Below are 26,338 nucleotides of genomic sequence, written 5' to 3'. Positions count from 1 at the left end.
GTAGTGGAGTTAAAGCAAATTAAATCAACATGAAATCAACACAGATAATGTCAGGTGAAAAGCAGCTGGTTTTAAAATGTGCACAGTAAGATACTATTTGTGTAATATATGAAAACATGCAAACTTACATTATAAATTGTTTATGGATAGAAAAGCACACATGTATATTTAATATTATATATATATATATATAGCAAAATTTTAAAAACATAGCTGGGAGGGGTACATATTAACTTCAGAATAGTGGCTGTTTCTAGAGAGGGAGAAAGGATAAGACAATGTGATAGGAGAGAGGAATTAAAATATGTAGTGTTTTCTTGCCTAAAAAAATTAAATCAAATAAAGAGAAGTATCAAAATTTGTTAATTCTGTGAGTGGTACTTAGTGTTTATTATAGTTAGCCCACTATATATGCAGGTTCCCCACCCATGAAGTCAACCAAGCTCAGACTGAAAATACTATTCAGGGAAAATGAACAAACAAACTTGTTGCTGAGGTGTGCTATGCAGTTAGGTCTACAATGTTTGCATCTGTACTGAAAATCTACAGACTTTTTTTTCTTGTCATTATTCTCAAAGCAATACACTGGGACAACCATTTACATAGCATTTCCATTACATTAGGTATTATAAGTAATCTAGAGATGATTTAATGCATATGGAACAATGTGCCTAAGTTATACGTAAATACTATACCATTTTATATAAAGTACTTAAGCATCCATGGATTTTGGTATCTCCTGCAGATACCAAGGGCTGATTGTATAGCACTCTCTCTAATTTTCTGTTGAACTATTTTATGATAAAAATAAAGTACAAGTGCCCTATAATACTCCCTGCCCAGGTGTAATCATTGTTAACCCGTAGACGTGTATTTCTTCCGATTATTTTCTTCACATTTTATAATTAGGGTTCTTGGTTGCAAACAAGAAAGGTCATCCCTGGCTAAATTAAAAAAAGAAAAAGAAAAAAGAAATTCATAAGAGGAATACAAATAGCTCACAAAATTGATAGAAAATGTGGAAAATCACACTTGAAAGATAGGCAGGACTAATAGGAAGGCAAGACCAAGCGACATGAACTAAGGAATTCTCATTGCTATACTGCTCAACACTCAGTGCAACATTTGACTTCCACAGTGCTCTGTCCCTCTGCATCACTCCCTTAAGAGTGGAAGCTTTGAGTAGGATTATCTAAGTGTCTGAATCTATTGTCACATATCTCTGATGGCTGCTAAAGAGTCGAGAGAGGAAATTTCTGCCCCTTTTAGGCTCTCACCAAAGCCAAGAGAACCCATTCTTATCTAACTTGAGATTCTCCTTTAATAAGATATTCAGATGTTGAGTAGCCACACATGCCCACTACAATGAACATCTTTTCCTCTTTTTTCCATCATCACACTCTGTTCCCCCACCTTTGGCTCTCTCTTCTCTCTCTCTCTCTCACGCACACACGCATGCACGCAAGCACACACACACACATTTTATTTAAACTATAACATGCTAATATACATAATGTTTAGCAAGTTGCATTTTACTTAATATATCTTTGACATCTTTCCTTGCTATTCCATATAAATCTCTTTTTCTTAAAGATTACATAGTGTATTTGTTGTACAAAAGACTATAATTAAAAAATAATTTATTGGAGTGAAAGTCTCATAACATAAAATTAACTTTTTGTGAGACATACAAAAATCTCAGGCCCCGGGGGAATTTAATTTAATTTATTTTATTTTATTATTTTATACCTTTAGACCTCCTTCATCCTTTTCTCCTACCCACCATCACCTGGCTCTGGCAACCACCAATCTGTTCTCTGTATCTAAGAGCCTGATTTTTTTGTTTTTTGGTTATAGATTTCACATAAAAGAGAAAGATCATGCAGTATTTCTCTTTGTCTGTCTTATTTCTCTTAGCATAATGCCTTTGAGGTCTATCCATGTTGTTACAAATGGAAAGATTTTATTCCTTTTTACGGCTGAATAATATTGCATTATATGGAATTCCATATATATATCATTATTTCTTTATTAATTTATCCATCAGTGGACACTTAGGTTGTTTCCATATCTTGGTTTTTATAAATAATACTGTAATGAACATGGAGTGCAGATATCTTTTCAAATTAATGTTCTCATTTTCAGATAAATACTCAGAAGTGGAATTGTTGGATCTTATAATAGTTCCATTTTAAATTTTTTGAAGAATCTTCATACTGTTTTCCATAGTGGCTGCCCCAACTTACATTTCCACCAAACAGTACACAAGGGTTCCCTTTTCTCTACATTCTCTCCAACACTTGTTATTTCTTGTCTTTTTGATAATAGCCATTCTAACAGGTGTGAAGTTATATCTCATTGTGATTTTGATTTGCATTTCCCTGATGATTAATGATGTTGAACATCTTCTCATGTATCTATTGGTCATCTGTATGTCTTCTTTGAAAAAGATATCTATTCAGATCTTCTGCTCATTTTTTAATCAAATTTTTTGTTTTTTCACTATTAAATTGTATGATTTTCTAAATATATTTTGGATATTAACCCCTTATCAAACATATTATTTGCAAATATTTTCTCCCATTCAGTAAGTTGTCTTTTGATTTTGTTGATGGTTTCTTTTGCCATACAGAAGCTTTTAAGTTTGATACAGTCCCACATGTTTGTTTTTGCTATTGTTCCTTTCAGTCCTGGTGTTAGTTAAAAAAATCATCACCAAGAATCATGTTAATAATCTTATCGCCTATGCTTTTTTCTAGGAGTTTTATGGTTTCAAGTCTTGTCTAAATCTTTAACCCATTTTGAGTTGATTTTTATGTATGGTGTAAGACAGTGGTCTAGTTTTGAATGTGGCTGTCCAGTTCTCCCAACATCATTTATTAAAGGGTCTGTCCTGTCCCCATTGTATTTTCTTGGTTCTTTTGTCATAAATTAATTAACCATATATGCATGAGTATTTATCTAGGCTCTCTATTCTGTTCCATTGAACTATGTTTCTTTTTTATGCCAATACCACACTGTCCTAATGGCTATAGCTTTGGAATAAAGTTTGAAATCAGGGAGTGTGATGCCTCCAGCTTTGGTCTTCTTTCTTAAGATTGCTTTGACTTTTTGGGGTCTTTTGTGGTTCCATACAAATTTTAGTATTTTTTTTTCTATTCCTGTGAAAAATGCCATCAGAATTTTGATAGAGATTGCACTGAAACTGTAGATGGCTTTGGGTAGTATGGATGTTTTAATAATATTAATTTTTCCAACTCAAGAGCATGGGATATCTTTGTGTCTTCTTCAACTTCTTTCTTTAATGTCTTAATCTCTTGTAGTTTTCAATATACAGGTCTTTCACCACTTTGGTTAAATTTATTCCTAGGTATTTTATTCTTTTGATGCAATTGTAAATAGGATTGTTTTCTTAATTTCTCTGATAGTTTGTTATTAGTGTATAGAAATGCAACAGCTTTTTGAGTATGATTTTATATCTTGCAACACTACTGAATTCATTCATTAGTTCTAACATTTTTTTGATGGAGTCTTCAGAGTTTTTTATATATATGTCATCTGCAAACAGTGATAGTGTTAACTTCTTCCTTTCTAATTTAGATGTCTTTTATTTCTTTTCCTTGCCTAATTGCTCTGACTAGAACTTCAATACTATGTTGAATAAAAGTGGTGAGAGTGAGCATCCTTGTCTTGCTCCTAATCTTAGAGGAAAAGCTTTCAGCTTTTCACTGTTGAGTGAGATGTTAGCTGTGGGCTTGTCGTATGTGAGCTTTATTGTGTTGAAGTACATTCCCTCTATACTTGCTTTGTTGAGAGTTTTTATCATAAATGGATGTTGAATTTTGTCCAATGCTTTTTCCTGCTTCTATTGAGATGATCATATGATTTTTATCCTTTATTTTGTTACTGTAGTGTATCACATTGACTGATTTTTGAGTATTGACCAAGGCTTGCATCCCTGGGATAAACCCCACTTGATCACAGTGTATGATACTTTTAATGTATTGTTGAATTCGGTTTGCTAATATTTTTTGAGTATTTGTTTACTTATTTGGGTGAAATTCACATAACAAAATTATTCATTTTAAAGTAAACAATGTAATAGCATTTTGTACATTCACAATGTTGTGCAACCACCACCTCTATCTAGTTCCAAACCATTTCCAGACTATAATTTTTTAAATCATTTTTTTAAACCAATGGACATTTGGGCTGTTTCCTCCAATATTTGGGCTCATTATACACAATACCACAGTGAATCTCATATACAATTTTTTAAAAACTAAAATAAGTGATTCGAGTTCTTTAAAGCTCAAAGATTATCCTCATTAAAAATTATAATTGATACTACAAACCATCTTTCACAAAGATTATAAAATTTTTTCTCCCAGCAATAGTAATCATTTCTTATTATTATCACCTTTTATTCATATTTCTGGCCTTGCCAATCTGAGAAGTAAAAAATTAATGTCATTATTTTAATAGCAATTTTTTAAAGCATTTTGAGCTAGTAGCTATTTATAATTCTTTACCCATTATCTATTTCAGAGCTTGACAAATATTTTCTATAAAAAGGGCCAAAAGATATATATATATTAGGCTTTGTGGACCATGACTACTCAAGTCTACTATTGTAGTTTAAAAGTAGCCATAGACAAAATATAAACAAGTGCACATGGCTGGGTTCAAATAAAACTTTATTTACCAAACCAGGAAGAAAGCCAGATTTGGCCCAGAGGCTATCATTTGCAGACTCCTGATCTCTTTTGTTATTGTTGCTGGTTTTTGTTTAAGAACTCTTTGCATATTAGGAAAATCGTCAGTTTATCTACTCAAGTTAATTGATGAATGTGGCTATTCTTGTGTCAATACCAAACTCTTAATAGCTATTATAAAGTTATTAAGTTATTAATAAGCTTTATAAAATGCTTTCACAAGCAACACAACTATACTTGGTTTGCTCAAATAATAAATTCCTGTCAAAATACAATATCTAAAAGAGTAAAGTACAGTTACATATTTTATACCCTCAAGTTAAAACTCATAAACTATAATGTTACACTGCAATGAATTCTAGTGTCATAATGATAAAAGAGACTTTTCTTTTGCTTCTAATTTGTTTTCTGTGTAAAGGCTAAACTCAATTACTTGGTATTTAAGGCCTCCAAAATCTAATCCCAGGCTCTCTTTTCTGTGTTCTCCTGCCAGTCCCTGACACTGAAGCCACGCCAAGCTTTTTGCTATTCCCCAACCACGCCTCACACTCTCCACCCTCCTGCATTCGTCACCCTACTTCTCCTACCTGGAATATTCTGCCTCTCAGTCTTTACCCAGTGACTCCTACCCACCTTTAAAGACTACTTGAATTAATCCCTCTTTTACCTCACTCAAACCTAAAATAGAATATTTCTCCCAAACTTTCATAAAGCTTTACTTATTATTTTTTGAGAGGCAGTATAGCCTTTTAAGTAAACGTTTTTCATTGAAGACAAAAATACAGAAAACTTGATAACTTTCTACCAAGTAAGCACACCCATTTAACTGTAGCCCAGCTCAAGAAGTAGATTATTACCACACCTCAGACATTCCCCATGTGTCTTCTCCCAGTCTACATCCCTCCAAGGGTAGTCGCTGTTGTGACTTCTATTTTTGTAAATTAACTTCCCTCATTTTAGAACTTTATCTGAGTGGAATTATATAGTATGTACTCCTTTGCATCTGGCTTTTTTCATTCAAAATTATGTTTGTGAGATCTATCCATGCTGTGTGTAGCAGTAGATTATTCTTTTCCATTGTTGCACAGTAGTCTATTATATGAATATACCACAATTTATTTGTCCTTTCACTTTTGATGGACATTTGGTTATTTTAATTTTCAGCTATTTGAAATAATGCTACCTTAAATATTCCCATATTTTGGTAGTACACATTTCTGTTGATTGATACCGCATTTGGAGGATACATCAAAAGTCTTTAAGATATATTCAGAATTTATCCTAAGGAAAATGTTAGTTAAATGGGTTAGCTATGCAGATATTCTTTGTAGCATTTAAAAATAAATGTAAAAAATGAAAATTATACTAAATTCTTAGGAACAGAGCATTGTTTAAATAATTGTGGCATATCTATACAACAGAATATTATATTAAAACTATGCCATAGAGTATATTTACTCATGAGGAAAGATTTACATGGCATAATGTTAAGTGAGAAAAAAAAGTCTGGTTATAAGAATATATACAGCCTGAGTTCACTTTCATAAAAAGCTAAAATAAAACACCATATTTGGTGTAAGCGATGCAAGTGTATATTTGAAAAGATCACACCAAAGTTAAAAGTGATATTTTGAGAAATGTGATGATGGCTGATCTTTCTTTTGGTTTCTCCGTATTTTTCTAATTTTTAAAACTCTTCTTTTTAAGTATGGCTATGGATTTATCCTTGTATTCTTAGTGAATAGCATACTACCTGGTATATGATGGTTCTAAATAAATGTGTATTTGATTATATGAAAGAATATAAATTGTCACAAAAGCAACAAGGTAAAAACAATTAAATTTGAGCCATTCTAAAAGGCCAAGCTAATTAGTAATTAATTGTCATGGAAGACATTGGGATATAATTTGCCATATATTTACTCTTGAATCTCTAAAAAACAACATGAATCCAGTCGCAGAGCTCAATGTTTGAAGTCACCAGTGTGGCCCTTTGTACTCACTGTAGGCCACTCATTTCATTTACCAATGATTTTGTAATCAGCTCTAAAGATGGCCGATATCTCAGATGTACTAAATGCCCACTTCCTATCAGAACAGGTTAAAGAAGAATGAAAATAAAAGTCAAGAACCAAGTCTTAGAATGAACTTAAAACCTTGGTCGTTGATTGTTTTGCATTCACATTTTTACAATTTAAGAGCTTTCAGGCATCGCAATGCACTTTAAAAAGTTTGTTTTTCTAAAAGGTAATCCATGGCTTGTTTTCATCCTTTAAGAAAAAAGAAACAGCATGTTTCCTTTTAATGTTCAGAATAATAGGCAGTCACAAATAGGATTTGAGCAGAACAACCAGGTCTCCTCAGACCAAAGCATCTCTCCCCTCTAGCTCTCCCTGGCGTCCTCTTTGCCTCCTATTGTGGCCTGAAGTCCTCATCATTAGAACCTTTCGTGTTAGAGGACATTTTAAAACAGTTGCTTAAACACGCGTTTCCTTCCCTGTCCTTTCTCACTGATACATCAGCTAGTTTGTTAGAAATTAGCTGGTCTCAGACTCGGCAATCCCATGCTTACTGAGCGGCAGGAAAGTTTTGCGGGCTGCGTAGGGCTTAGAGCTAGACAGTGCGGACTTAGTGGGAGAAGGGCTACAATCACCCTTACTTATCCGTCCATATGCTGTGAGGAGGCATTTGGTCTCTTATCTCACTCCTTGAGGTCTGAGGAGAGCAAGTGACTCTGTAAGGCCACTGGGCAGGACAGGCTGTTGGCCCCCGGTGCTTGGCTTTGGCCGAGGCTCATGCCAGGGTCCCACACTACCTCCCAGGTGCCACCCGGTACTCACTCTTCCTGTTGGAACTATACGTCCCAGGGATCCCAAACCATTCAGCCCAGACATGCTCGAAGCCTCACCATTGAACCCTATCACAGCTTCAAGCTCCAGCTCGGCCACCTCGGTCTTGGGCGAAATTTGGTTCTCCATCACTAGGAGACTCCTCTCACTTTCCTTTCAACCTCCAGCCAGGCAGCGTCTTCTGGTCGTTATGGTAACGGACTGCGCATGCGCACCAGATCCAACACGCGCTAACCCCGCCTGCGGAGTTCAGATATGCGCTCTTGCAATTAGAGAGAGAACTTCTTTTTCCTGCTTCTCTGGAAATTCAGGGCGCACCAAATGCACAGAACGAATTCCTTCTTTCCCCACATAAAGAGTCTGTAATCTTTTGGGTAACTATATAATCATGCACCTAATAGCATTTAAAAGTTAATCAAATAGAGGATTGCTTCTGACGGGAGGACTACTATAAAATAATGCATAATTGATACTTCTTCGAGTCCCTTGTTTGAAGTTGGAGGAAAAAAATTTTTAAGCTTTATTGAGATGTAACTTACACATCATAAAATTCACTTAAAGTGAGTTTTAGTAAATTTATATAATTGTGCAATTATCACTACAATCGTTTTTTGTTTTTGTTTTGTTTTAAGTAGGATAAAATTTTTAGTTAACTGCTTTTGAGGCGCTCCCACCTTCCTGAGAAAATGCTTAGATTTTGTTCGACAACAATTTTATTTTAATTGCACCCAGTTCGCGTCTCAGTGTGAATAGATTGCTACAACCTACTGTTCCCCGGAAAGCTTTTTTCTTTTTCTTCCTTCCTCCCTTCCTCCCTTCCTCCCTTCCTTTCCTCCCTTCCTTCTCCTTCTCTCCTTCTCTCCTTCTCCTTCCTTCTCCTCCTCTTCTTTTCTGACTCTCTTCCCCTCCTTCCTTCCTCCCCTTCCCCACCTCTCTTCATAGTTTTGACGCCCTAGTATATAGTCCCTTTGCAAACACTAGGTTCTGGTCGCGCACGGGTCTAACCGCGAAGTATGATCCGCGCAAGCCACCGTAGTCAGCTGCTGCAAGCAGGAAGTGTCCGAGAGCGGGCGGAGACTGCAGGATGGCTCCAGACCCCTGGTGAGCCCCTTGAGGCGGCCGCGCGCAGGGGTCTTTGGGGGGCTAGTCCGAGCTTCCGAGGAGCAGGCGATAGCTAAGCATTGAGGCTGAAGTCCTTTCGAGACAAGGGAACGGGTAGCAAGGACCCTAACCTCTGCCGAGGGGGACTCTGGCGCATCCTTCCAGTCTGTTTGCAGGGGTGGGCGGTGCAGGAGACCGAGTGGACCCTTGGGGAGTTGACGACTCGTGCTTAATCCGAACAGTACTCTGGCCCTTCCTGGCTGCATCTTGCCGCTGGGATTTCCCGCCCCTCTTGGTTGTGAAACTGGCTGGTGAAGGCTTCTGTAGACTCCTGCGAAAGTTAAGCAGAAGTAACCGTTTTGTAGAATGTTTGTTCATTTGGTGAACCTCTTATTTCACAGGTGGAGAAATCGAGATTCAGAATCCGTGGCTAACAGCCAGTTAGTAACCAGTTGGTGCTAGGACCTAGACCTTGTGGGCTTTTCAGAAAACTTGTAGGAGTCTGAGAGGGAAATTATACTTTTGTTTATAAGGCACTTTATCCTTGCCTGAGTCAGTATCATGAAGACTTTTTATGGCTGCAGCTACTGCAGTAAAATAGCTGATAAAGGTCATTCATCAATTAAATCTCAAGGGCTGAATGGTGAAAGACAAAATTTCTGATCCCAAGGAACATATTGCTATAGCATATTGGACTTGAGCCTTTTGTTTAGTAATTAAAAACATTACAGTTAAGTAAAATTCTTGTTGGAGTATATGTCTTATGTTGGCATTTCTAATATAGTTTAGAATTGCTTAAGTTGCAGACAGTCTGGATATTAGGAGAATGGATTGCAAGATCAAAGTTTGCACTATTAATGTATTAGGGCCAATGGCTTAATTAACAGTAATTTTTTTCCACCTAATTTTAACAGTTGTATACATCCCAATAAAAAATGTAGAAAAGACTGAATATTTGCAGAGGAAAAAAATTAACATCTTTATCATTTCGAATAATAGCTATTATTGTTTTTTAAAAGAAATTTATTACTTTATGTAAATATGTGTATATACATACATATACATATATGTTTACAAAACGGGACATTTCTCCACATTATTAAATATTTACTGAAAGTGTTTTTTATGGTGCATAAGAGTGCATTATATGAATAACCATCCTTTATTCCCCTTTTTATACCTCTTTGTAACAGAGCTTTTTTGTTTTTTTGTTTTTTTGTTTTTGTTTTTAACTTTTGCAAAGACTGCCCCTTTGTTCCATCTCTTATTTCTTTGGCTCACTTCTGAAAAGTGGAACTGTTGGGTCCAAGGGAATGAACATTTTTAAGGCTCTTATTACATATTTGCCCTCTACCTCCCAGAAGCTAACCCCCTCGGTTTACACATAAAATAAGATATAAAATTCAGAGATAAGGGAGAGGCCCCAGGTTATCTATCTTAGGAAGCTATCTATCACATTGGACCCCCAAGCCTCTCCCACAGTTAATGTTGAAAAGACATTTATAATTTTTCCTGTTACTCTCAAATAGCTTGATATAGTGGCTTTCTCATTTGACTGTTGAAGATGAAACAGTGGAGTAATTCTGCTGTTTGTTACCTTGCAAAGTTGGTTGCTGATCTGGAAGGTAGAAAGGAGTATGGAATGAGACTTTGAAAAGTCTATAAAAACAAACTCAATTACAACTTTGCCCTCTTGCTATTGAAAGTCTTAGGTTAATGATTCTTCACTCCTGAGTAGTGTTCTAATGTTTAAAAATAGAATATAGCAATTACTATTTTAATGGCATACAAAGCAATGGTAAGCTCACAGTTTAACAGAATTAGTGAGTGATTTTTGTCTCTGAGCTGATTCTTTCAGAAAGTTAATTAGCTTTACTGCTACAGCAACTTATTTGTTGATATACTGGAAGAATTACGGTTAAACTTTAATAGTTGTATATTCTGATCGAACTTTTTTTAATATAATTTATTTTTTGCAAACTTTGTTAATATAATAAAAAGGAATTAGTGAACATTGGATTTTTTGTCTATTTTTTTAAACTATTGAATAAATTTGACATGTAACATTGTATAAATTTAAGGCATTTAAACTTTTAAATCAAATTAATACATTTCACTGGATGTAAGAATTTATCTGTGGTGACACATTATACTACATACCAATAAGAAAAGTATGACATCATTATTTATTAGAATTTTTAGATTTATTTGTTAGAGATTTATTAAAAATTATATATCTTTTGCAAACTTAAAATAATATAAATGAAATTGTTAAGGTATGTCTAAGGCAATGGCAATAATTACTGTCTGACTAATACTGACTAAAAGATGCCATGGATTTCAAAATATATTCTTTTTTTAAAATTTATTTTTTATTATGGTGACATCGGTTAACGAAATCCAGTAAGTTTCAAGTGTACAATTCAACACTTGAATTGTAAGTCATATATATTTTGCATTGTATGTTCACCACGCATAGTTAGATTCCTTTCGTCACCATATATTTGACCCCTTTTCCCCATCTACCTCCCCCCTACCCCCTACCCTCTGGTAACCACTAGTCCATTGTCCATGTCCATGAGTCTCTGCTTTTAGGTTTATATTCCACATATAAGTGATATCATATAGATTTCCACTTTTTCTGTCTGTCTTATTTTGCTTAGCATGATTATCTCAAGATCCATACTTGTCACAAATGGCAGTATTTCATCTCTTCTTATGGCTGAGTAATATTTCATTGTATATATGTGCCACAGCTTCTTTAGCCAGTCATCTATCATAGAATACTTCAGTAGCTTCCATGTCCTGGCCACTGTGAATAATGCTGCTATGAACATCGGTGTGCAAATATATTTTCAGATATGTGTTTTCAAGTTTTTGGGGTAAATACCCAGCAAAGGGATTGCTGGATCATATGATAGATCAATTCTTAGTTTTTTGAGGAACCTCCATACAGTTTTCCATAGCGGCTGTACCAATTTGCAGTCCCGCCAGCAGTGTGTGAATGTTCCTTTTTCTCTGCATCCTCTCCAGCATTTGTTATTACTTGTCCTGTTGATAACAGCTATTCTAACAGGTGTGAGATGGTATCTCATTGTGGTTTTGATTAGCATTTCCCTAATAGCAATGTTGAGCATCGTTTCATATGTTTTTTGGCCATTCGTATGTCTTCTTGGAAGAAGTGTCTGTTCAGGTCCTCTGTCCATTTTTAAATTGGATTTTCGTTGTTACTGAGTTGTACGAATTTTTTAAATATATTTTGGATATTAGGCCCTTATATTTGCAAGGCGTTGCTTGCGATTTTCCCATTCAGATGGTTGTCTCTTTACTTTGTTGACAGTTTCTTTTGCGGTGCAGAAGCTTTTTAGTTTGATGTAGTCCCATTCATTTATTTTTGCTTTTACTTCCCTTGCCTTTGAGGTCAAATTCATAAAATCCTCTTTAAGTCCAAGGGCCATGAGTTTAGTCCCTATGTTTTCTTCTGTGCAATTTATTGTTTCAGGTCTTATATTCAGGTCTTTAATCCATTTTGAGTTACTTTTGGTGTGTGGTGATAGACAACAGCCTAGTTTCATTCTTTTGCAGGTGGCTTTCCAGTTTTCCCAGTACCATGTATTGAAGAGGCTTTCCTTTCTCCACTGTATGTTTTTGGCTTTTTTGTCGGAAATTATTTGCTCATATAAACATGGGTTCACTTCTGGACTCTTGATTCTGTTTCACTGGTCTTTATGTCTTTTTCTGCCAATACCATGCCGTTTTGATTATTGTCATTTTGTAATATAATTTGTGTCTATTTACTTTTTAAAAATGTTATTATAGAAGGAAAAAAATACACAAAGCGGGATAGTATGATGAGCCCCTTTATACTCATCACCTAGTTTCTGCAATTATCAGTATTTTGCCATTCTTGTTTCATTTCTGTTCTCTACATCTCTTTTTTCTGAGTGTATTTTAATGTAAATCTTATACATATATCAATTTATGCATTTCTTATTTTTGTATTAGAACAAGGCCCAGTTTGTAGTCTGGAAAGTTCTTTCAATTCTCTTCTTTCCAGTCTCTGTCATGGCATCACTTAGGCCTAAAAACTCTAATCATCTACTTTTTCTTCACTCCTTATATCAGATTATTCACTAATCTTCTTTGTTTTTTTCCTTTTAAATCTCTTTTATGCTATTTCTACCATAGTCTAATCTTTTATAGCTTTATGCCTTGCAGATAGTAAATACTGGTATTTGGTTATATAACTGAATAGCTGGAGAAGTCTTCTGCTGGTCTGCCACTCTCCTTCCCAACTATTTATGTAAATGAGGTTCAGGTTAATTTTCCTAACTAGTGCTTGAGGCACTTGGATGCTGGATACCATGATGAGGTTGCTTGTTACTGCTAGGCCAGTGATTCCCAAACTTTGCTATAGATTGGAATCACCTAGGGAGTTTTTATACTTGCCCAAGTCAAACCCAACATTGATTTAATCAGAACGCTTTCGGATTATGAACCAGGAATTGGGTGGGGGAGGGTTATATTTTTAAGGTTCCCCGGTTATTTCAATATGTAGCAAAGTTTCAGAACCACTCTTCTTTATGGCTAAAATGAGAACATGAGGATTAGAGGCAAGGACCTCTTCAGGGTCTGACTTTATGTATAAAAGTAGCCTCTACAGCTCTGAAATTCTTACAAATCTAATTTGATTAGTCTGGTGTTCAAGGTTCTTCAGAAACTAGCTTCTACTATTTTAAACTTAATCCTCCTCCCTAGGGCTACCACTCTGCCTAACATGCCAGGCACATTTTGTTCCTTTCATCTTTGCTTGCTCTTTGTGCCTTTTGCTCCATCTAGAATGTGCTCTTCCCTTCTGTCGGAATGAGAGACTTGCTTTAACTCAGTGCTTCAGCCCAAGAAGTAACCTCTTGGCCCAGCCCTATCAAGTCTGAGTGCCTGAACCAACAGTAACTTCTCTTACTTCAGAACACCAGGAATACTTACCAGTTATACCCCACATTTGGTGAGAGGTGTATTGTTCCTTACTATTGATTTTCATATGTGTGGTCTGGAACCATAGAGCTAGGCCTAAGCTCCTCTTTTATAAATGACAGTTTGGTGGAGAATGAGAGGAAATGTGGCACAGCTGGGACCAGGACCCAATTTCCTTATAAGCCAACCTCCTATTTTCTTAATTATGTCTTGTCTTATATTACCTGCTATTTTTTCATATACCTGAATGTAAATATATATATTCATATATATAAAAATATTAAATACAGAAATTTTTTTAAGGAAATAAACATATTTCTCCCTTTATGACTTTGATACAGGTTCTCTACATATGATTCTACTTGCCAAATTGCACAAGAGATTGCTGAGAAAATTCAACAACGAAATCAGTATGAAAGAAATGGTGAAAATACAACCAAGGTAAGACCAGGAGAGGATTAGTACCTGAAATGATTTGTTTGAGCCTTGAGGTCTGAAAGCCCTCCTATTTCTGGGGGGGGGAGGTGTGTGTGTGTGTGTGTGTGTGTGTGTGTGTGTGTGTGTAATAACCTATATGCTTATATATGTTGGATTGACAGTACAACCAAATGGTTAATAAGTTAATCACTGAGATTAAATGAAGCATGGCATCTCTTTAATTTCTTCTGTTTTATCTTAAAAGGTTCTGACAACTTTAGTATAGTTCTAAGGTTGGTACACTTTCCCCCAAATAGTGAATCTTATAGGCTTTGCAAGATCAGAGGCAATGTCCTCACTTCTTTGAGTATACATTCTCACGGAAAGAGTCTTTTTTATGCATTTTATGCATTATTTAAAAATGTAAAAATTGATTCTTTGTTTCTGTGTCTTATGCTATCCTTTGTTCCTGTTTATAATCATTTTTCGGGTTGACTTCCTCCCCCCACCTCACCTCGTTGAATTAATTTTAAATATGTAAAACACATTGTTAAAAAGTCAGAATTATATACAAAGATACACTCAAATCTTGTTCCCAACTCACTCTTTTCCACCCCTTCTTCACTTTTTATAGGTAACCATTTTTATTAATTTTTGGTTTATTCCTGTATTACTTTCGTCAGAAATAAGCATCTACATATATATATATTTTTAATTTCTCTTTTAAACAAAAAAAATGTTCTTTTGTTTCTTGCTTTTTAAAATTAACTATATCTTAGAAATCTCTATTCTTTAGGGCTGTGTAGTATTCTAGTGTGTAGATGTACCATAGTTCATTTAATCTGTCTCCTAAGGATGGGCATTTAGATTGTTTCCAGTCTTTTGCTGTTATGAATAATGCTACATTATGTAGCTTTGTGAGGTTTTTTTCCCCCCTTTGTATTTGTGGGAGTGTCTTTTAGAGGTGAATTCTCAGAACTAGGGCATATGTAATTTTTTTATTTGTTGCCAAAATCTCTGTAGGGGTTGTCACCTTTGACATCCCTACCAGCAGTGCATGAGAGTTTCTGTTTCTTCACAGGCTGGCCAACAGGGTGTTGTCAGTCTTCTGAATTTTTGCCAGTCTGATTAGTGAGATATATTTCAATGTAGTTTTAAATTTGCATTTTTGGTATTATGAATCAGATAAAGTTATGTTTTCACATGCCTAAAGCACTATTTATATATGTTTTCTGTGAACTGACTTCTTGTCGTTTTCCCACTTTTCTATTGGATTGTTGGTCTGTTTTAGTCTGTAAGAGCTCCTTATACATTAGGGAGATTAGCTCTTTGTGATATAGTGTAATTATTTTCTCTTTTATTATTTGTTGTTTGACTATACTTATGGTATCTTCTGTCATGTAAAAGTTTCATTTAAATGAAGTTAACTATCAATTTTTAATTGCTTCTGTTTTCACTCATAGCTTTTGTGTTTGCAGATTATAAAGGAATTTATTCCTGTTTTCTTCTAGTAAATGTATGGTTTCATTTTTTACATTTAGCTCTTTGTTCCATTTAACCAGTATCATCTTCTTGAGCAGTTAGATTATTTCTAATTATACATGAGTTTTCAGTGTGACTAGATTATGGCCCAGGGTAGAGTAAATTCCTCAACTAGACTTTCTGGATTTAGATTGTATAAAATTTTAAGCTTTTTGACATATATACATTACAGAATTTTATTTCCATACCATTTCTGATTATCTTTTAAAAATCTTTCTTACTCTGTTAGATGAAAGTATGCAATAGTTTATTGTATGGTTTTATTACTTATGCCATTGAGCATCTTTTTGTATATTTATTGGATATTTATATTTCTTCCTTTATGAAATAACTGTGTATCCATAAGTCCCTAACCTAATTTATCTCATAATTTCAAAGTGTTTTTTATGTATGTTAACTATATTAAGTCTCGATCTGGCATATGTGGTACAAATATTTTTCTATTAATTTGGCTTTTGATTTAATAAATGATTTTTTTAAAAACATGTATTTGTTTTTAAATTTTATTTGAAATTATTAATATTTTTATTTGTAGTCTTTTCTTATAGGGGGAAGGGAGATAATGCTTAGAAAGGCCTTTTACACCCAGAGATTATATAAATATTTTACCTAATTATCTAAATTTTCTTTAAATTTTCTTCTGTTTATAGGTATTTATAATATTGGAAGCTTATTTTGGTGTATTGTAGGCATCTATTTTTTTTGCTGCCATTTACTAAATTATTAATTCCCTTCCCCTTACAGGGTATGAAATATTCCATATTTCGTTCATTGTTTCTGGACCCTCTGTTCTGTTGCATTAATGAAGCTGTTGGTAATTGCTACCATCATACTCTTGTAGTTTTTATAAAGATTTAATATATGATTGTTTAAGGCCCCCTTTATTATACCTATTCGTGATTTTTCTATATGTTCCTTAATTTATCCTTCTTTTAGAGTGATCTTTCATAGCTTCATTAAAAAGAATTTTGTACTGCGCTTCAATTACCTCCTCTCCAATAAAAGAACTCCAAATTGAATTTTGAATCTATATTTATACATTAAATTGGAGAGCATGTGCATTAAATTGGAGAATGTTTACTTGTACTCATTTCTTCAGCAAGCAGTATTTTCTGCAGTTACTATATGCCAGGTACTGCACTAGATACTTTTTAGATTTTATTGATATTTTCATATTTAAAAAAAATAATTTAAAAAATTCTCCCTATTACTGAATTTAGGAATGCCCTTGATTTTTTCATTTTATGATTAATTAGCATACCGAATTCTTTTCTTGTTTCTAGTAACCTTTCAGTTGATTTTCTTAACTTTCCTAAATAGACTATTATTAATCTGCAAATCATGATAATTTCATCTCCTTTAAAACCCTTATTTATTTCTGTAACTTGTCTTATTGCACTGGTTACAACTTCCAGACCAAATTTAAATAATAATATAGTTAAAGCAGTAGTGTTCCATTCATAGTTTTCTTTCTTTGTTTTGTTTTTAATTAATTTCTCCCTTGCTGTATTAATCAAATGTTTATTCTGTTTTTAATCATTAACACTATTAGCTTTATCATTAGATTTTCTAACATCAAACTGTTCTTAAATTTCTGGGATAAATTCTACTTGGTGATAGTATATTGTCATTTTTTATGTAATTCTGAATTGCTTTGCTAATGTTTTTAAAAGACTTTTACATTTATAATGCTTGAGAGATCGGCTTATGTTTTCCTCTTTTCTATTGTCTCTGTCAGTGCTTGTTACCAGTGTGTGTTAGCTTAAAATATGAGTTAGGCATTCCTTCTTTTTTCTGTGCTTTGGACAGATTCTGTTAAATTATGATATCAGACATTTTTTCATGATTATAAAGGTAATTATTTTCTTATTATTATTAAGAAATCTCACTACTTAGAGTCACCAAATACATCAGAATACATTTTGATATATTTAGTTCTGGATTATTTTTTCTTTGTGTGGATAACATTTTATTTTATGACTTGATTTTTTTCTTTTAATAAGTCATGATGAATATCTTTCTATGTTAACAAATTTAGATTTTAGTCATACTTTTTAATGGCTATATTCTCTTTCATCTCTTGAATATTTTTGGTTTTTAATTTTGTAGACCCTTCTTAGGGCCTGGGTGTGTGTGTGTGTGTGTGTGTGTGTGTGTGTGTGTGTGTGTGTGTGTGTGTGTGTGTGTGTGTGGTGCTTTTTGTTTGTTTAGCTCTTCTCGATTGAGTTAAAATCCACTCTCCTTGGCATTTCCCTGTTAACATTGTGGGTGGTTTTTCTGTGGTTCCCAAGGGTATTAGAATAGTTAAAGTTAGACTTTTCTTGGCTGCTGACACCTTTGAGGGTTGCTTGATGTGTGTAGCCCTTGGCCAGCCTCTGGTGTTCTGCTGTTTTTTCTTTAGTGTGACCCTGTTAATCTAAGGAGGGAGCCCCTGCTTCCACTATAGTTGTAAAACTGCTAATTTTAACAGGTTAGCAAATGAAACCTGTGATAGTATATGTTTTCAAACATATCTCTGATTTCATCCATGGTCGACTATGTTTAATTTAATGGGCAATTTTATTTTTCATATTTCTAAGTTCCTGAGAGGCTCTCTTCCCACCCCTCCTCCATCCTGTAAGGTAGCACTTAGAGTCACAAACAGAAATTTCCTCTGGGTTTCTAGAATGATTGGAAAAAATTTATACAGTCCTGGAAAAAGAGTCACGTATGGTTAACATTCCTCTTGTATAAAAAGAACACACTACTATAAAACTTTTAAATGAGTTTTAAGTATACCAGTGTGTTTAGAGAAGACTGGCCAGGATGGCAATGGGACTTGACATCTTGTCATGTGAAGCAGAGTTGAGTATATCATGGGATTTTCATGGGTGAATGAAGACTGGGGAACACAATTTCCTGTGCGGCTCCAAATGGGATTAGAGGATAGATGCTCAGGGGATAGAATTCATCAGATTGTGAGGGCAGAGTGTCAATTTCCAGTCACTGTCAATGTTCAGGTATGTATGGACTGGCTTACCACCTGGTCAAGTAGTACAGTGGGTGCCAGGGTGGCTGGACCTGGCCAAGGTTAAGATTCCTCTGACCCTGAGGTTGTCATTGGGAGGCCAAGCATCTCTTCCAGCCCTTTCTTGATCAAGTCATAGTATGTAAAGCAGCATTTACATGATATTTTTAATAGATTCTATACCTCTGGACTAGCATACTTAGGATGTGTTCTTTTCTTTTCAGCTTACCGTGACAATCAGAGCTTTGTTGCAGAATCTGAAGGAAAAGATCGCCCTTTTGAAGGACTTATTGCTAAGAGCTGTGTCAACACATCAGATGTATCCATGTAAACATTTCCACCTCTTTTCTAGAGTGGGAGGAAAAACAATCTTATTTTAAGAAAGGAAGGAATCTGGGCCACCCAAATTTTCCACAGCTTAAGGAAGACCTGGTTTCCAAAATATTGCCCATAATCTTGATTTCTATTTTAAGTGTCTTACATGTTTTACAGTGAATATGCTGGCAAAGCAAGACATACTGAAGGAATTAACTTATTTGTGTGCAACCTTTACAGTGCAGGAAGCTAATGCTTTCTGTCAGTGCTATATTTACATAGAGCCTTGCTCTGCCACCTGTCTAGACAGCCTTCAAGATGGTTAGTCACTGCTCCAACAGGAAGACTTCCATGATCATCCTGAGCTGTGATTCTGCTTCTGGAGTTTCCAGAGTTTTGGATGATCCATTTTCTTTTTCAAGAGGCCAGTAGTAGAAACCATACATCTTTTTTCTTTTTTTCCTGTTAATGTATATTATTAAGATGTGACTTGTTTGCCTTATTATTCTTCCATAGGGTACAGACACTGCCTCTGGTTTGGGAGTTTTTTTTTGTGGGAGAATACTTGCTTGAAGCAAGTCATGCCATCATCTCAACCTTCCACCAATATTGTAAATATCAAAACTTTTTTTTTAGAAATTCATAATCTGATCAGTTTAGCAAAATACATGTGGTCTGTTGTCTAAAGGAATTCTTTAAACCTGAGTTTATATTGGTTTGAAAACTGACCTCAAACTGGTCTTCTTTCATCATTTATTTAAATTGTCAGTAGTTCATACCAAAAACCCAAATTTTAGTGTCTCAAGAAATAGTTGTTACTGCCTAATTTTAAATGTGGGAAAATGTAGGAATTAAGCTTTTTAGATAAAACAATAGAAAATATTTTAAAAATATATATTTCTCCAGTTATGTCACCAGGTAGGTTCATTTAGATTAGTCATATGATTTCCCAAATAGTCACTTCTTAACCCACTAAGGTTTCAAATAAAAGTTTAATTTAAATAAACAATCAAGACCTTATTTTTAACATAATTGGAATATTCCGATATTTAGTTTGTAACTTTACTCTTCATCTGGTATCATTTATAACTGCACAGTTAGTCTATTACATAAAGAGTTTTTATCAGAATCAACAAGTCTCAACATAGAGACCTCAAATAGTTTCAGATTGATAGGGTTATTTTTTCCACTTTCAGTACTAAGTATTAGGAAATCTGCACATGAGGTCAAGGTATGCAAACTCATTTTATTGTTACCTAAAACAAATATTGGAAAGGTAACTGAATATCATCACACGATGCAATATGAACAACCGTGTATTTGCTAACTTCCATTGAGGTAGCTGATTATTATTCATCTTATACTTATGTGCTAAATCTATAGTGCAAGAAAGATACAAATTAAGAACTTTTACTTTTTTCTATTGATAATTTCTGGTTATTAATTATAGAGAGTCCTAAGCATGCCACAGTAATTGACTTTGTTCTTCTACATGCTTGCAGTTTAAAATACTTTTAAAATCTCCGACTTTGGTTTTGTGGTGATCTCAGAATTTGCTGAATTAAGCACGAGGCATTCTAAAATACCAAACAGTTATTAAATATATTATGAAAATATTTAAGGGCCTTAATGTAGATAATTTAGAATTTCCTAGGAGAAAGCAAAAACTCAACTGGAATAAAACAGCTTTCTTTCAAATCCTATGTAGTTTTTCAAACAACTGGAACTGCAACCAGTACTAAGGGTGAAATTCAGATAATCCACCCCATGGGGGCACTCCAACCCTCTGTATTTTCAAGGAGTCCATTTCTTAGAATGGAAAGGAAGAGGTAGTTTCTATGTTATAAAGCCCCCTATTTAATTCTCTTTCTGTTCCCCACATCTTCCCTTTCCATGATCTTCCTTTTACCAAATATTTTAAATAATTCTATGGCAGTTATCCTCTGTTTTTAAGATAAATCAGATAGCAACCCGTTAGTCCTAATAACCTCATATTGTTTGTTTTGGTGATTCCTTCCCTTCCTTACAAAAAGGTATTGAGGCCAGGTCAAACCTTGCACCCCAAGTCATAGTTTGAGTTGGAAAGAGAATCCAGCATTACAGCAGAGGAGATTTTTACACTGAGGAGAGGAATCTTTGACAGCCTAAGTAAATTGCCCCGAACCCACAGCTGGGAAATGGAAGAGCTAGAATTCATATGCAGGACTGTTTGGCCCCAACACCAGTTATTTAAAAGCTGAGTTCTACTTCAGTAAAAATAATACAGTCAATTGTCACCTGGCATGTCTTCAACTAGAATCCCCTATTAATTGGCATGCTGCTTTAGTGCCAAGATAAATCCTGTTTATAGCGCAGGTCCCCAAGACCCTTCTTAATCATCAGAAAGATTAAACAGTGTTCACTGTGGTTTATTAGATATACTTTATGATGTTGTAATTCTTAGAAAAAATTTTGGTCATAAATCACCAATAGAGTGATTTTTTAATTCTTTTTATGAGGCGTAATTAATGTTGGGTGACTTTTTTAATGTGACTGTTTGAATACCACATTTCCTTACTGTGTCGGGTAGTTGAGAGTTTATGGTACTTTACTGGGTAAATTTATGCCTTTCTGCATTTGTGAAGCTTTCCAAAGAACACTAGGAGTTGCCAGAAAGATAAGTCCTCTGAAAATACTAAATTCGTGGATTTTAGGCACAAGATGTTATTGCTCTTTCCTGAAAAAGTATTTTTCTCCTGGCAAGAGTAAATGTGAAATTAAAGTGAAGGTCTGTGCTTTTGAATCGGTTAGTTTGCAATTCATAAACCAAAGTCTTGCAGCCAGAGAATTTAAAACTGCTGGAAAACATTAACTTCTGTTCACAGTTCTTTGAGATAGAAATCATAATTGCCTCACCAGTCGAGAAAAGGTGTGTACTACAGGAGACTGCATGTGAAATTTCAGGTACTACTAAGTTATTTGTAGGGTCGGCTTTTCATGAAGCTCGGGTTTTCAAAGGCATCATCTTTGCTATTAAAAGAGAATTTTACAAATCTCTTTACAAAGGGATTGGTGTCTTAGGAGAAATTCTGTAAAAATCTATAAATAACTTTTCTACTTTGTATTTTTGAGAGAAAAGATAGGTAGATGGAGAGGTAGGTGGATAGATAGATGCAGTAATCACCTTATAATAAATGTTTGTGTGGAGAGGCTAATGTAATAGATTTTAGTGATAGCCCCCAGTGGTTTCAGTGAAGGCAAAATGGTTCTCAAACACTGCACTTGTCCATGACAGTCTTTACTGGTAGCTGGTAATGTAGGAAAGGACAAGATAGTGTTTATGTCAGCAGAAATTTTCTGATTTATAGTCTGTTATGTGGTTCTTTCTAGTTTTTGGTGTTAACATCCTTTTACCATGGAAATAAAAGTAGGTGGTAGTTTTGTCTGTTGATGTCTTTTTTGAATATCAGTACATGGCAAAATGTATAATTGGTAACTTTATATAAGTCTCCCACCTCCCACATTTGGTTTGGAAATATTTCTGCTCTCTGAAATCCAAAGCCTGGGCACCATTGGTGTAGTAGAAACAACACTGGTTTTGGAACCAGACAGAACTAAGATTGAAAACCAGCTCTTATGCTTCTTCAAGGCCAAAGAGCAATTTCGCCTTGCTCGACCTTAGTTTCATTGTCTGTAGAGTAGGAATAATCATACTTTGCAAGATTGTTGTGAAAGTTGAAGAAAATATATTTAAAATACCTCAGAGGACTAGACTCTGTTAATGGTGAGTGTTAAATAAAAGGTATTATCAACACTTACTGTGTCACCTTGGACAAGCTACTTAACCTCTTTGTGCCTCATTTTTCTCATCTGTAGAAAAAAAAAGGATAACAAAAATATACCTGGCTTATAGGATTGTTGTGAGGATTAAATTATATGCGTCGATGGCACTTTGCATACAATAAGCCCTCCTGGAGGATTAGCTGCTACTTATTATTATATCATTATTGTAAAAATTGCAGATACCATTGAGAACTTATAGGTAGTCCTTATGGAGTTTATAGTCATGTAAAGAGGTTATATTATAGCACACAGATAACAATAGTATTAAAATAGTACTTACAAATTGCGATCAGTGCTTTGACGACAGTAAGGACCTGGCCTGTACAAAACAGATATTTAGTAGAGTGTATTAACTTAAAAAAAAAAAAGGTAGGACGTGGTTCCATAGTGTAGCGGTTAGCACGTCTGCTTTACATGCAGAAGGTCCTGGGTTTGTGCCCCAGTGGAGCCACGGTTCATGGTCCATGGCCATGCCACCCTGAACAAGCCCGATGTCTGATCTCGGAAGCTAAGCAGGGTCAGGCCTGGTTAGTACTTGGATGGGAAACCACCTAGGAAGACCAGGTGCTCTAGACATAAATAATAATAGTAATAAAAGGGTGAAATGCTTTGTGAGCCAGAAAATGTGGTCTCCAGGAGCCTAAACTGTCTCTTGCAGTTCTGTTATGGTACTGGGAAGCATTATCTGCAAACTTCCTTCTCCAAAGCAATTAATTTACAAGTAAGACTTGCCTAAATTCTTAAACCTACCAACTAAAGAGAAAATCCAGAAGCTGGAGTGGAGTGTGGCATCCTATGGGTCCAGCACCATCTTCACTCCACTTCACCTTAGGTTCAAAGTGATTACCAGGTTATAGCAGAAAAGCTGGACTTGAGAACATTGGTAATAGGTATTGGTAATGTGAAATCAGGATCTGATTTCATTTACAAGCTTACATCTCTGAATTAGCTATAATCACATGTAAAAATCATCCTAGCTGATGAGAAAGTACTGTGGTAGTTAGAGCTTTTTCCTTGTCTGTTCTCTGACCTTCCTTGGTTATTCACCATGTCAGTGGAAGAGGACATCCCAACACTGGCTACTGACTATGTGCCTTGTTTTCTACTTGTCATTCCTTATCTTGTCTCCACTGCCCCAAATTACCATGAGTCCACATACATGCAGTATTTTCTGACCACAGTACCCTTACCCCCCAATCTCCTTATGTTCTGTTCTTAAAATAGATTAAAATAAAAATTAAAGAGGTAGAGTGTTCCTAGTGGAGTGTTGGTTTTCCCAGATTTACATGGAGTCTCTGGGAATGTTCTGAATTAGAATACCAGTAATGTTATTGTTTTTAACAGGATGCTAAAAAGTGGCAAAGTTAAATGAGCATCCCTGGGAACCTCAGGTGGGAGAAGCCCTGGAACATTTGGTGGTCAAGCTCAGCACAATGTAGTGGAAAAGCCATGATTTAGAGCAGAAGGAGCTGGGCTCTGGCCTAGCACTGCTGTTACCAGCTGAGTGACTTATCCACAGTGGGCCCTAGTTTTCTGGTCAGGAGAACAAAAGAATTAGATTAGGGGATCTCTAAGCCCTCTTCTAGCATTAAGTGTCTGGGATTCCGTTCTTCAGTTACTAATAATCTAGAAAACAAAATCACCAAGTTATACTGCTCTTGAAATTGATATTCTTTAATTAAATGAGTCTATTTGTAACTAGCTTCAATCTGTAACTAGTGTCTCCTAAATTTTAAAACTCATTTTTACTGTTTTTATTATTAAAAATACTTTCTTCCTCTACACTTCTTATTGTTTTTACCAGTGACTGTGCTCTCTTCCTCACCTACCTCTTGTTCCTTCTCATTTTTCGAAGGTAACACTGTTGATGGTTGGTATCTGTCATCCCAGGCTTTTCTAGGCATGAACAAATATATTTATACACACACACACAGGAAAGTATAAAAATAATTTGATTATAAAGAGATCATACTGTACATATAGTTTTGAAAGTTGTGTTTTTATTAATTGGCATATGATAGAGTCAAAGAATACAAAACAATATTTAATGAAAAGTAAGTCTCTCTTACCTGCTGAATCCCCAGTTCCCCCTCCTTAGAGGCAGTTGTTTGCATAGCCTCCCAGAAATTTTCTGTGTATGTACAAACATATATGACCATCTGATTTTTTTTTAATAACAATGGGAACATAGTCACTATTTAGTTCTTTGCTGCTACTGCTTTTTAAAATCATTTTTCGGTTTAATACTACACTGCATTTTGGAGATTATTTCATATCAAATAATTCATGTAAGCACTTAGTAAATACTCAGAAATGTTAATTACCATTATCATTGGTACATAAAGAGCTTCCTTGTTTTCTTTCAGGCTGCAAAGCATTACATTGTAAAAATGCTCTAGTTCCTTATTAATGAATTTTAGGATGTTTACAGTATTTTGGCTATTATAAATAATGCTGGAGTGAACATCTTTGTTTCCAAGTCTGTACAAATGTGTGAATATATATGCAGGAGGAATTCCTGTTGCAAGAATGTGCCTTTTAAATTTTCTTAGATATTTAGAAGGCAATGTGGCAATTGGTCGAACCTGTTTACATTCCAGCCAAGAATGTCTGAGAGTGCCTGATTCCTTGGCTCTTTCTAGAGCTGCCTCCCACAGTTTCCTATCTGATAGGTGCAAGTCAAATCATATTTCCATTTCCATTTCTTATACTAATGTAAAGCTGAGTAGTTTTTGTTTGATTAGAGTTATTAGTGTTTCTTTTTTTCTGTGCTCTGTTATGTCTTTTGCCTTTTTTTATTTGCTACAATTAAGTTGCCACTTGTAATTTTATTTTGCATATATTTAAAAAGTTTTTAAATTTTATAAAGCCAGATTTATCTTTCCCTTCATGGACTTTAGGTTTTCAGTCTGGACTAGAAAGATTTTTCCTACACCAAGATTATTAAAAAGTTCTCCTATGTCTTCTTTCAATGATACTTTTATAATTTTACTTTTTATGTTTAAATCTGTGCTTAGTTGTAATATTGCATTATAGTTCAGCTTACGTTTGCTTGGGTGGTTGCATTCTGAAAACCACAGATTGCCATGCCAGTATGTTGAGCATAGAATATAAGATAAGGCTAGTTGGTATTGTGATATAATTAACAGTTTCCACAATTTAAAATTCCCATTTTGTCCTATAGAATTCATGTTATAGCTTCTGTCATTTTTGTTTTTGTTTTCTCAGGAACTTCTTTTAGATAGAAGAAAAGTCTTTTGCTTTATTGACAATTTACCACAAATTTGAAACACATCAATATTTATTCTTGAGGTTGCATTGATACTTTGCCCTTTTATTAATACAGACGAGGTACTTAAGCCCACTGTTTCTTAGTTACAGTTGCTACTTCATGGTTTCCAAGATGGGATATTTAGTGACTGTTATCAAATAGGAAATGGAAAAGTGGTGGTAGTAATTTTACAACCATGGCACTCTGGAATGTTGAGAGAATTAATTTATTATGTTTAAATATCTAAAGCCATCAACAATGCTTGAATTTGGAGCTTTTATGATTTTTCTACTATCTGTTACTGGGAGAATTTTTTTACAGTTTT

General features: G+C 34.8%; 2 protein-coding genes and 1 pseudogene across 3 annotated transcripts in view; 2 read left to right on the top strand and 1 right to left on the bottom strand.

Annotated features, from left to right (window-relative positions):
- Nucleotides 1-7,752, bottom strand: part of CFAP52 (cilia and flagella associated protein 52) — a 41,505-nt gene extending 33,753 nt beyond the window's left edge. Inside the window, exon 1 of the mRNA XM_039847348.1 lies at nucleotides 7,624-7,752. Coding sequence (XP_039703282.1) covers nucleotides 7,624-7,693 — 70 coding nt within the window. The 5' untranslated portion in view covers nucleotides 7,694-7,752. The remainder of the gene's footprint in view (nucleotides 1-7,623) is intronic.
- Nucleotides 7,753-8,527: 775 nt separating this feature from the next.
- STX8 (syntaxin 8) overlaps nucleotides 8,528-26,338 on the top strand; it is a 222,975-nt gene continuing 205,164 nt past the window's right edge. Inside the window, exons 1-3 of one of the 2 annotated variants that reach the window (XM_039847342.1) lie at nucleotides 8,528-8,665; nucleotides 13,981-14,080; nucleotides 18,830-18,924. In XM_039847342.1, the coding sequence (XP_039703276.1) occupies nucleotides 8,649-8,665; nucleotides 13,981-14,080; nucleotides 18,830-18,924 (212 nt within the window). In that variant the 5' untranslated portion in view covers nucleotides 8,528-8,648. The remainder of the gene's footprint in view (nucleotides 8,666-13,980; nucleotides 14,081-18,829; nucleotides 18,925-26,338) is intronic. The other variant, XM_039847343.1, reaches the window with a different exon arrangement.
- Nucleotides 23,203-23,318, top strand: LOC120589946 (uncharacterized; annotated as a pseudogene).

This window comes from Pteropus medius, unplaced genomic scaffold (assembly GCF_902729225.1).
Source record: "Pteropus medius unplaced genomic scaffold, Ma_sr-lr_union100, whole genome shotgun sequence".
Lineage (NCBI taxonomy): Eukaryota > Metazoa > Chordata > Mammalia > Chiroptera > Pteropodidae > Pteropus > Pteropus medius.
The sequence above is the reverse complement of the archived record's forward strand: the minus strand, read 5'-3'. Positions and strand labels throughout refer to the sequence as shown.